At 42.2% G+C, this 12443-nt stretch overlaps 1 protein-coding gene across 1 annotated transcript in view; it reads left to right on the top strand.

Moving 5' to 3' along the window:
- Nucleotides 1-12084, top strand: part of TWNK (twinkle mtDNA helicase) — a 116269-nt gene extending 104185 nt beyond the window's left edge. The window contains exon 5 of the mRNA XM_086922679.1: nucleotides 11119-12084. Coding sequence (XP_086778805.1) covers nucleotides 11119-11370 — 252 coding nt within the window. The 3' untranslated portion in view covers nucleotides 11371-12084. The remainder of the gene's footprint in view (nucleotides 1-11118) is intronic.
- The last annotated feature ends 359 nt before the right edge of the window (nucleotides 12085-12443 follow it).

The following is a 12443-nucleotide window of genomic DNA, read 5'->3' as shown; positions in this document are numbered from 1 at the left end:
CTCATTAATATACTCCTTAGTATTTGTTCACAGTAATGGCAAACAAGGCATCATGAAATAAAGTGATATGCCCAAGAATTACACATTTTGCTCAAGTGGAGAATGTCAGACTGTTGGCGGTCTCTTTGATCTTCAGTTGGCAGCCTGATCACTGAATGACAAGCATAATCTGGATTTACTTCGATAACATTTGTGAAATTGAGTGAACGCTTGAAAGTAAATTTGCCAGAGTGAAATTGTGTGAACGCTTATAAGTAAACTTGCAAGAGCAATTCACATGGGCCTTCATCAGGAATTAAAGTTAGAAACAGAGAAATTGTTTTGTGAATACAATTGTATATCAAGAAGAACTCTGCTGTAATCAAAAGCCCTGCATAATGAAGATGCTGGCACATTGAGAACAATAAGCTGGATTATACAGAGCCCATACACGAACAGTGTCTCTGCACAGGCAGAGTATATGTAAATTCAAAGATCTGACATATAGAGAGCCCTGGCATACTCCGGGTCTAGTATAATCAGAAAAGTGTCCGACTTGCTCTAAACATTGGCATAATAAGATCCCTTGCATAATAAGACAGCTGTTTTCAGAGCTCCGATATTGGGAGACCTCTGCCATAATTGCATGGCGCAAATTGGACAAATTGATTTGAAGTAGCTCATCCCTTAGACCAGAATATATTTGATAAAAGTCCACATCCCTAGATTGTAACCTTAGTTGTAACAGAAGTAATATTTATCATTTTTATGCAGAGCTGATTTAAAACTGTTTTCCATCATAAGAGATGATTATTTATACTACATACCTGATAATGCTCTTCCATTGACCTAAAACAGAAGAAAGACTGTCAGCCCTGCTGAAATTTGAACCTGTAGCCATCAGACTACACAGCAGGTGCACAAGTCACTGAGCTACCTTGGTAGCTTTCTACTTGAAGATGTGCAATCCCGTCCCTGTTTGCATAGGTTAATACTTGGCAGTACATATATCACCTTTTAGAAATGAACAATTCCAAGTTGAAAAGCTTTTTTTGACCAGTGAGAACCCTCAGACCAGAGTTTCAACTTGTTGAAGCGATTTACCTGGATTTCCGAAAATCGGGCTCTGGAAAAGGTTGCCTTCTAAATATACATTCTTATAAACTTACTAAAAGGTCAACAGGTTGTTATCTGATTAAACTGATGTCGGGTCTGATTGCTCTTTCAACTAATGCATGTGCTGCAGATATTGTGTTCAACCCAGAAGTCACAGGATAGAATCCCAGTGGGTCCATTCTGCCTTTCTTCCTCACTAGGTTGTTAAAAGGAGTACCATAGAGATGAAAGCCTGATCTCTTTCTTGATGAGAAACGTTAGTGCCTGGGGCTTAATTCTACTATCAGTGTGTTAAGTGTGTTAACAGATGTATCATACCACCATCATGGAGGGTCAATATATTATACCCAGTTCATAAGGTGCGAAAGATGAGACTCAGACCATTATCACATGTCCTTATAGGGTGCATTTGGGGAGATATTCTGCAGCTTTATCTTAGAATACTTTCCAAAGTGGATTGACGGTAATGACATTTTAGAAAAAAAAGCAAGCTGGTTTAAAAAAAAAAAATCTTTTTACTCAGACATCACAATCCTCAACCTGATCATTGAAATATATTCACCTCTTCGGTGTCAAACTACAGCTGTTGCACGTGCCCACTTTTAAACAACCTTTAGTGGGGTTGAGCGCTCAGGATTGTGGTATAAACTGCACATTCTCAGAATACCTGAATGACTGGTCAGTTTCCATACAGATACATTGTGCAAACTCTACTGGGTGCTGACTGGGATCAATAAATATTAATAAAGAAGTGCCTTAAGCAGGGTTGCAGTTTGTATTCCCCCTGCTTTACTCTTTGTAGTTATGGTTTTTCATCATTGCTAGAAAAAGCAAAGATCAAGTTCCCTCCAAAATTGGGTGATTGTAAAATGAGCAACCTACTTTACGCAGATGATATTAAGATATTCGACTAGATGCCAGTAGGCTAACAAGTACTTCAAACATTAACGGAATATTCCAAAATAATTTGACGATACATGTAAATAAAAGCAGAGTGCTTATACTTACGAAAAACAATGCAATGCAGCTGATAAGTTTGGTCCATCAAATTGGAAAGATACGAGTTCTATCTGTCTAGGAGTGACAGCCTTTCAGAGTCTGTCTTATTAGGTCCATATGTATCACTTGCTGAGAAAAGCTATTTGGCATGTAACTGATCTTCTAAGAATATAAAGTACATTGCAAACACAGTAACCGCCTCGTCTACTTAAATTGTAGAAATTGGACCTGTGGGGTAGAAAGTATTCCACACAGAAAACGTAGTTATTTAAATAAAATAACTGGCAAGATTTCAAAATCTTTCTTTTCTATAGGCAGATCTTCTTGGTACAGACCATACAGCTGGAAGTTGGGTTGATTAAGTACATGCTGAAGGGTTAAGGCAACCCTGACTCAGAACCATTGGTTTTACCATGCAACTACTAATTCTCTGTTTTGAGTTAATCCAGACTTAATACAACTGGAGGTCACTCTTGCCAAAGAATATGACACAGGCTTTGCATGTTGTGTTCTCCCGTTGTACTATAATTTGTCCACAGAGTGAGGGGGTGGGGGGTTGTATGAGGGAAGCAAACAAAACAACTTCAGCTTGAGATCAAGGAAGCTATGAGGAGTTTCAGCTTAACGCAAGGTGAAAATAATTCCATGTCTGTCACTCTCGCACACACATTCTCTCTTTCTCCATTCACTCCCTCCCCAGGTGTGGCAGTTGCTGTCTCAAGAGAACCTATTTTAAAATATTTCTGTTTGTTGGAACGTTGAGTGATGTGCCTTGCCACCTTGGCATGGAGGAAGGTGAAGATAAACAGACAGAATGTTTCTTTTTGTCCCCTAATATTTTACAGTGACAGGTAACTATGATAGTTATAAGGTATCTTACTTACTACCTACTTATGCCTACTTCCCCTCCTGGGGTAAAAGCCATAAACCAGGACTTTCCAGCCATCTTATGTCCTGGGCTTTTCTTTCAGTCTGACTCCAGGTGTAACCCAACTCCTTCCACTCAGCCTTGACGCCTCGGTCCTAGGTGTTTTTTGGCCTTCCTCTTTTCCTTTTTCCGTGAGGGTTCCAGGCCAGGACTTGCCTTCCGGTGTTTGATGTGGGCTTGCGGAGGCTGTGGCCTATGTATCCCAAGCCTCTTTTCATGATTTCTTCATAAGCATGGGGTTGTAATGTCTGCGTCGTAGGTCGTTGTTGCTGATGGTGTTTCGCCAGTGGTTTTGGAGGGTTTTCCTCAGACAGGTGTTGATGAGGGTCTAGACTTTGTAGTTGGTGTTCACTGTTGCTCTCGAAGGTTCTGCTCCATAAAGGGAAGACCAATTTTATTGTTGGTTTTAAAAGACCTGATCTTGGTTTGCAGTATCAGGTCTTTGGATCTCCAAATGTTCCTAGCTGAATGAAGGCAGCCCTTGATTTGACAATTCTTGCCTTGGCATTAGCATCTGTGCCACCCTGCTTGTCTGTGACATGAAGCAGATAGGTGAAGGTCTCAACCTCTTCCCGTGCATCACCTCCAAGAGTGACTGCAGTTGTGCTGGTTGTGTTAGCCTTCAGGATCTTGGTTTTGCACCTGTGGATGTTGAGGCCAAGTCTTGCTGATGTGGCTACCACATTGTCAGTGTTTTCTTGCATCTGCAGATGTGTATGGTAGAGTAGGGCCAGGTCATCTGCCAAGTCCAGGTCGTTGAGCTGCGTCCAAGCTGTCCACTGGATCTCATTTCTTCTCCTTGCTATGGATATTTCCATGATCCAGTCTACTGTCAGTAGGAAGAGGATAGGCGAGAGCCAAAACCCTGGCGGACTCCAGTCCTCACTTGGAAGGCTTCTGTGAGTTGACCTCCATGGACTATCTTGCAGAGTTTTCCCTCATAGGAGTTCCTGATGATTCTTACAAGTTTATCTGGCACACCATAGTGAAGGAGGAGTTTCTAAAGGATCTCTCTGCCCATGCTGTCAAATGCCTTCTCATAGTCAATGGAATTGAGATAGAGGGGGGAGTTCCATTCCATTGACTGCTCAATGATGATACGAAGTGAAGTGCTGCAATCTGGTCTGTGCAGGGTCTATCTTTGTGGAAGCCAGCTTGCTGGACTCTCAACTGAGCGTCAGCTTGTTCGTTCTATTCAAGGTGACTGTTGAACACTTTGCCTGTGGTTGATAGATAAGTTATCCCTCTTTAGTTTGCGCAGTTACTCGGGGTCCCCTTTCTTGGGGAACGTATTGAGATATCCCTCCTTCCAGTCTGATGGCACCTTTTTCTCTTTCCAGATCCTTCCAAACATGGTGTAATGTCTACTGGTGTTTCAATGTCTGCCTTCAGTGCTTCTGCAGGAATGTTGCCCAGTCCTGCTGCCTGCCCATTTCTCAGATTTCTGATGGCTTGCTGATTTTCTTCCTTGGTTGGTCTACTATTGTCGATAGGCAAATCCTTGTCAGCTGGCTGTATGTCAGGTGGAGACTGAAGCACAGTCTGGTTCAGTAGTTCTTCAAAATACTCCACCCATCCAAGTTGTTGGCCATCGTAACTAATGATGGTCTTTCCAGTTTTATTTTTAAATGTCTTTCTGGCTTGCTGTATCTGCCGGAGAGTTATGTTGTAAAGTTCTTTCAAGTTTCTATGGCTTGCTGCTTCCTGGGCTTCTTTGGCAAGACCCTGGATAAATCTGCGCTTATGCTTGTCTTTGCTTTCTTGTTGGTTATGGTGTATTTGCCTTGAGCTTTCGCTCTTTCTGCTCTTGTTCAGCTGTTGTTGACCTCAGCTTTATTTTCCTTTCTCCCTTGGATTTTGCAGAGTCTCAGTGGAGATCCTTTCTTTAGGCTAGTGTTTCTTGGGACTCAGTACCTCCTGGTAGGTTGATGTCCCTGTTTCTTTGAACTTCTTCCACTGACTTTCTACTGGGTCTCTGTCATCCTCTAGTTCTTGCAGGACTTGAAACTTGTTACTGAGGGCGCCTGAGTATTCACTTTGTTCCTGTGCATCTGTGCATTTATAAGATAACCTGCACCACATATCTTTTTGTGGGATGTATGTGAGTACAACACATGCTTTTACCATGCAGAATCCTTTGCCATGGCGTGCATTATAAGTGAAACTGATGAAAAGAGAGAGAAAATATATTTATATATTTAGCAAAATGCATCCACTCGTTCACACGGGGATACAACGGCACTCCTCAGTGAGTTTCTTAATCCTTAATTGGACGCGTGTGACTGATTCAACATGTTTTGGTTGCTCCTGGCAACCTTGTTCACGACAGTATGCATATACATTAATTTTTTAGGGGGGGAGCACGCCACATCCTAAAACAATTGTTTTACTCCTAAGCAACCTTTAATAGTACCCCCCCCTAAACCCCCTAAACCCTAAGAATACTCTTACCAACCTGAAATTTCCGTTACCACTGTCCAACCCTAAACTTTAAATGTACTCTTACCACCCTTCACCACTACCCACCTCTAAGCTCTAAAATTACCCTTACCTATTCCTAAACCCTAAAATTACCCTTACCACCACCCAACCCTTAACCATAAAATTAACCTTACACTATTTACCACTACCCACCGCAAACCCTAAAATTACCCTTATAGCCAAAAATGACATTTACTACCCTTTTCCATTGGCCTCTTCCATAGCCTAAAATGACCCTTACCACTAACCACCCCTAAACCCTGTATAAAGATATATACTTATCTTAACAATACTTACTGTGCGTGGTAAAGGAACAAAAACTTACCTGTGGTAAAGGCAGCATTGAAAAGGCTGTTTACCCTTTTTATGACAGGTAAGTGCTGTACGCGAGGACTGTTAAGTCACCTTTGACATGTTCTTAGTTGGAGTTAACCAGCGTATGTTTTCTTACTGATTGGTGTTTTAATGTATTTGAAATGCTGACAAACACAAAGTATCCCTGTCAATCAGTCCCTCGCTGAGTTTATTTCATTTTGGAATGCTTCCGCCTTTTACTGTGTCAAAGATCTACCTATTTTAGCTGTCCACTGGCACAATGTGATACATACAAGGGTAACGTTAGCTTTACAGGTCCGGTTCTAGGGTGACCAAGTTTATCTCCCTTACATACCAAATTATGTTTAACATGGCACATGCCTTCATGTTAACATGAATCAGTACTTGAACTGCCGATTAACAGAACCATTTCTTGAAGATTTTCATTTTTCCTTAAATCAGTTTAATGTAGGAAGAGCATTTCCTGTGGATGCAGTAGTATTACAAATAATTATTGCGTTGTGTGAATTACAAATGCTCATGTGTAGTACAGCAGCATTGCCTAGTACTTTATTTTATGAAATGTTGCAAGGGAAGGGATTAGTGCTGCACAGAGAGGTTGGGGCAGACCATGCTTCAGGATTCTGTAGGATGCTCCTGAATATGAATGAGACCTATGTCCTGCCTTCAGGACATTAGGATCATGAAGATATAATGGCCTTTGCCTCGCCTGATCCTGTTATGGCCATCATCAAGACATATCCACTGTACTTCTGAGTAGACCAGCAAAAGCGCACAACATTATACTATAACCCATGAGGCCCTGTGTACGAGGACGACTTGGTGAAGGGCATAGAGCAAAGTAGAAGGTGGGCGCCACAGCACCGTTTTCCCAGCTATGATTGCAGTAGCCGCGTTGAGCTGCCGGATGGCGTCTACACCTGAATTAAAATCTTATGCTCAAAGCAATGGTGTGGTGTGATTTGAAAATGCTCATTGATGTTGATTGGTCAAGAATAATTCAATAGGAATTCAATGGGAAGAAAGTGACTAATATTATCACTTAGTCCCATTCAGTAATTTTTTTTATTCGGCCAAACAGGCCATTAAAGACAAAAGCAAAATACATCACACAAAAGACTAAAACGGCTTCATTAAAAAAAGAGAAGACCTCAATTCAGACATCTATAACCATAGATCAGTGATGCAGCAAGATATTTCGTGAATAAATATCGGCAAGTAGAGGTAATTACATAAGGTACTCATATAAGATGATTAAACTTACAGATTATCAATTTTAAAACCTCAAAAAACAACAATAAAAACTGTGAATACTTAAAAAATCACACACCAGAAATACATGATAAAATAATTAATTGAATCCATGAATAATAAATTAGCCCTCCTTCGTTCTCCTAGCTCCGATAGCAGCTTTATTCTAAATTAGAACATTGGAATGTTGGGAGCTCCATTGAAGAAAATGGAGTGCTCTCTGCTTCTACGGGCCGGTAAAGGCCCGCAGAACAACATTCCAACGTTTTACAAAGGCCTCTCGGAGCTCAAGCGGATTTAAATCCCCTTGAGCTTCGAGAAGCCTTTGTTTTATTTGTTAGAACATTCCGCCCTCTAGTGGCAGAATGTTCTAATAGCCTTATAGCCCTCCGTAGCAGTGCTATACCGGCTATTAAAGTCCCTCTACCTTGTTAAAGTCCTTCGGCTCTGGCCCTTAATGCGGGTCCGGGCCTTAAATAGCTGGTATAGCCCGCTACGGCAGGCTATAATAGGTAATCGAGGTATTTAGCAAATGCAAGTGCTGTAACGCTTCAGCACACCTACGATAACCAAGACTTTTTAACAGAGGTTTAACCCGTTCAGCGCGGCGCGAATTTTCCCGCTGTGCTGAACGTTCTTAAAAACTGGTGTGCTCATGACGGAACCGTTCCGTCATGAGCGTCGAAGGGGTTAAGAAAGTGCGTTTGTGCATGTTTATAATAGGCACAAAAAAGCATAGAATGTGACAAGGATTGTTCAGAGAGGTTGTCACAAGGGCAAAATATTGCAGAACTCCCCAAATTAAAACAAGAGACAGTAAAACATAAATGATGCCTAACAGTGTTAGACCTGAACTGTAAGAGCAATGATTGCTCCCAATGGGTTAGTTCGAGGCCAGCATAAAAAACTGGTTCAAGTGAAGTAAGCAACCTTTAATAATGTAACACTGTGATTTACGTACTCTCCAATGCAAATCTTCTTTCCCTAGAAACTGGAGATATAAACACTTCACCATTAATTTATCCTCTTTCTTTATGGCTGTAGGTGACCAACACTGAGTTGACAACCCCAAAGCCTTCAAAGTATCAGAGATATAACTCAGCCAAGGAACGGCGCGTCCTTTATCCAAGGCGAGACAGTCCAAAATAATGCCTAGTTTGGCATGGGGATTTAACCAGATACCACTCCAAAACAACAGGGGTGCCAAATGGACTGTGTCCTCTATATATTGCTGATCAAGCACTGCATGGATAATATAACTAGTATCTGTTGGGGGAAGATGTAAAAACCTGCAACAGATATGGTTTTCCTTAGTCTGAAGTAAAAGAGCATTTTGGTGACCCCAGACCCCTGCCCTGTATACTGCTCCAGGGATATATTGGGCATTGTACACTTTTAACAAGGGAGAAATATTACCTTTGAATGAGGGACTAAAAACAGCTCCCGCTGATATGCTAAGCTCTAAGCGACAAGAAGTCACTTGAGTGTGCCAAGTTCCGGCAGAATTAAAAATGAGTCCCAAATAACTAAACTCCAACAAAGACTGTCCGTTTCAAGTAAGTCTAACACTTAGTCTAAAAAGAGTCATTGAATGCCCTTGTGGATTCAGGTGGATCCAACCCGACTGCCCAATACCAGTGCATAGGTGCACCTTTCGATTCTCAAAAGCATTGCAGGATATAATTAAAATATCAGTTATTACTTACAAAATTGTACTTCGTTTGGCAAAACTGATCATAAATATTTGGAGCTTTAACTACCAACACTGTATATGAGGGATATGCAGCATGTGCTTGCAATTCTGGTCACACACCACTCTCCTCACACTTTTTGTGATTTGACACTTCATCAGTTCTGCTGTTGGAACCTTTAAATCCAGCAATCGCTTCATGTTACTGCTAGTTTGTACTACATATAGTGAGTGTCTGGTTCCAATTTCATAGCACTCAATCACACACGTCAGTGTGAAATGTATTATACGCGTAAAAAAATAAAAAACTATTTAGTACACTTGCCAATTCCTCTCCTAGATGTTTTCTCAGGAAGTGGCTATGCTACGCATATGCATGTTTTAAATGTTTGTGATGCTGTTGCTGGGTGCAGCTTGTGAATATATGATTATACCACGATTTCAATTACCACGCATGGCTTTACCACGCGATGTTTACATCGCAAGTGGCTTTACCACGCTGGTATTTACAACGTAGGATTTTACTACGCGTAGAAACGTCTTACCTGCACGTCTTTCTCTACGAGCCCTTACTTCCATCCTCCATGGAAACAAGCGTCAAAACACGTATACCAAAATAAAAAAAGGACTGCTTTTTTGACGTACACGGCACGTCTTTGGGGGAGGCACTTTCCTTTTTCTTCGGCGGTACTGAAGTTCGTTTTTTTTAATTTATGTAATCCGCTCCTTTGTTTGTTTTTTTGGGGGGAGACCCCCCCCCCAGCCCCCCTCCGAGCCCCCCCCCCTGCCCCCCCAAGCCCACGCAGAACGACTTGAAGGAATACCACGCCCCCCCCCCCCCCCAGCCCGTGGTAAAGACGTCGTGGAAGGCACCCTCGTTGTAAAGAAGTTTGCGTGGTAAGTGTCACGTGGTAAAGGTTATTAGTGGTAATGCCTTCGTGGTAAATGATGTTTCCCGCAGCTTGTAGGCTCCCTTTCTATCTCTTTCATACTCTTCCATCTGAAGGCATCAGAGTGATTTGAGATTATTACACCATGACTATTCTCTTAACTAACCAATTATTTGCGCTGACAACCTCTCTGCCAGCTAAGACCTCAGCATTCGCTTACACTCACTATATTAATATCCACGATATAATTAAAAAAAGAAGACTCCGTTATTAACTTCACATTGGACAAGTTTGGGAGGGAATGTGGACAAGTAGCTGAGTCTGGAGATGTGGACCCAGTAGACCTGAGTTCTCAGCCTTGCGTTCATACTTGGCCAATATATAATTTTGTTTTAAAAGCTTGGTATATTATATTTTCATAGCAAACAACAAGAACGACCTGGATAGCATGTCATTCAGCCTGCATCTAGTCTACTTTTAGTAGTCTCTCTCGAACAAAACCCATTATGTTTTTAGACGAACCCTCACCTACCAACCTAGTTGGTGGCATGCTTCATCATCTGGTTCCCACCTAGAGTGCCAAATGCATCCTAGGTGTGCTGCGACGCCGGATTCCAGCGGACTAGGGGGTTTTCTTTGTGAAAATGTGAATTTAGTGAGTGTGATTTTAAAACTCCCTTGAGAATACACTACCTAATCAGGATGACTTTAACCCCTTCACTGCAGGGTGTTTTCCCCCCGCTGTGCGGGGGCCACACGCGGCGCGGCTGTGCTTGACGAGCTCAGCTCGTCATGATGTACAGTGGAGCTGCACTCATGACGAGCTGAGCTCATCACAGCCACACCTGTTTTGGAACGTTCAGCACAGCGTGGAAATTATCCCCACATGCGAACGTTCCAACGGCCGTGACGAGCTCAGCTCGTCATGAGTGCAGCTCCACTGTGCCTCATGGCGAGCTGAGCTCGTCACAAGCACTCAAGGGGTTAATAGCGGGTTCCTGGGGCAGGATTAAAAACAATGGTGGATGTGAAGGAGAGAAAAATGGTCTCACACATCCAAAAGTGGTCTACATGTTTCACCCAATCAATGTATGCTTGGTGGCTTTCTTCAGGAGCAGTGGTGTCCAGGCCGGTGGCGAACCTAAAAATGTGGACGCACATGCCATAAGGTTTGTGTGCGTGAGTCCAATAAAATGTTCTCACTTTGGTGAGCACCAGCATTTATAGCTTTGTGGTAAGCACAATGAGTGTGTTAAGTCTCACAGTCACAGTTTATGGTGTTTTGGTGTACTTCTGTTACTGATTCTGTTTAAGTTGTAATTGAGAAAGGCGTCCTAGTGTGCTGCAGGTTAGCGTAAGTCTAGAGGGCAAACTCTAACCTGCAGTTATAGATACAAGCTGACGCATCCCTGACACTAACATTTTCAACCATTCTCTTTATGCCACAGGCCAGCCAAGAGGCTGACAATGTGTTGATCCTGCAGGACAGGAAGCTGGTCACTGGCCCAGGGAAACGATATCTGCAGGTGGCAAAGAACAGGTTTGATGGAGACGTAGGAGTTTTCCCTTTGGAGTTCCAAAAATCCTCACTCACCTTTTCACCACCCAAAGCAAAGCCAAGGCTGAAGAAAGTGAAGGAGGATAACCTTGTGCAACTGAAGCAGCCCCCTGCGGAAACAGAACCAAAACCAAAGAAATAGAGTGTGTATTGTCAATTGTTTTACTTGGACATGAAGTTCCATCCTTCTCAACTTGTGTAGATTGAACTGGAAATGTAGGACTGGAGTGGAGATGCGTGATCGAACATCTTTTGATGGGAAAACATCCAGAATCATTTCACAGTGGCTTGTGCTGTCGACGATAAGGATTTGTTCCAGTTCTGACTGTCTGATGGGTTGTGGTCAATTTGTTCCGTTATTTCTCACAAATGGTCCATGCCTTTAGCTGCTCCCTGATGGGAAAAGAAGTGATTTACCGAAGACTCAGAGTATGGCAAGTATGTGCTGGATGAATAAGTGCCTCAGTACGTGCCACCGAAGGGACATTATGGGGTGTGGCTAGAGGATGGAGCTATTTGGTGTTTGCAAGGCTTTTTCTGTTTTTTGTATTTGAGACATGTTCGACTTACTTGAAATCTCAGGTATCCATCAGGACCCTCACAAATCTGTTGTACAGTATTTCAAGCAAAGTGAAGCCTGCTGAGCCACTCACTTTCTGCTGTGAGTGGACAGATCTCTTCCCAGAGAGAACGTTTATTTAAATGAGATGAGAGCTAATCAAGATATTTCAACTTGGTGATCTAACTCTAAAACCATGTTTCTTGACTGCAGTGATGCATCCGTGTTAGTGGTGTGTGTGTGTGTGTGTGTGTGTGTGTGTGTGTGTGTGTGTGTACAATAAAGTGGTTACATTTCGCTGCTCTTGTTAATAAACAAATGACTTTAAAGCAGTAGAAAGAGATCTGTGCTCAAAGAATTCTGGGCTTATCATTTTGGCCGCACTCTGCCAAGCACAAGATTAACCTACATTGTGAAGTACAATTTAATGTGAGATATATATTTATTTTGTCAAATATGAAAAGGCCTCTCCCTACTCTGCCTGAGGTAACAACAATGGGAAATAGGTCTTTATCACTCTTAAATGCCAAAAAATAACCACTTGCTTCTATCCAGACAAGCTGTTGATCACTTTTTGCATGATCCTGTTCATTTTCATCATATTCAAAGACTAATACCTGCTGAACTGCGATTCACTGGCAGGCCAAGTCCTGCCC

This window comes from Lissotriton vulgaris, chromosome 5, assembly GCF_964263255.1.
Source record: "Lissotriton vulgaris chromosome 5, aLisVul1.2, whole genome shotgun sequence".
In the NCBI taxonomy this organism is placed as follows: Eukaryota; Metazoa; Chordata; class Amphibia; order Caudata; family Salamandridae; genus Lissotriton; species Lissotriton vulgaris.
This window is presented reverse-complemented; position numbering and strand designations above follow the sequence as displayed.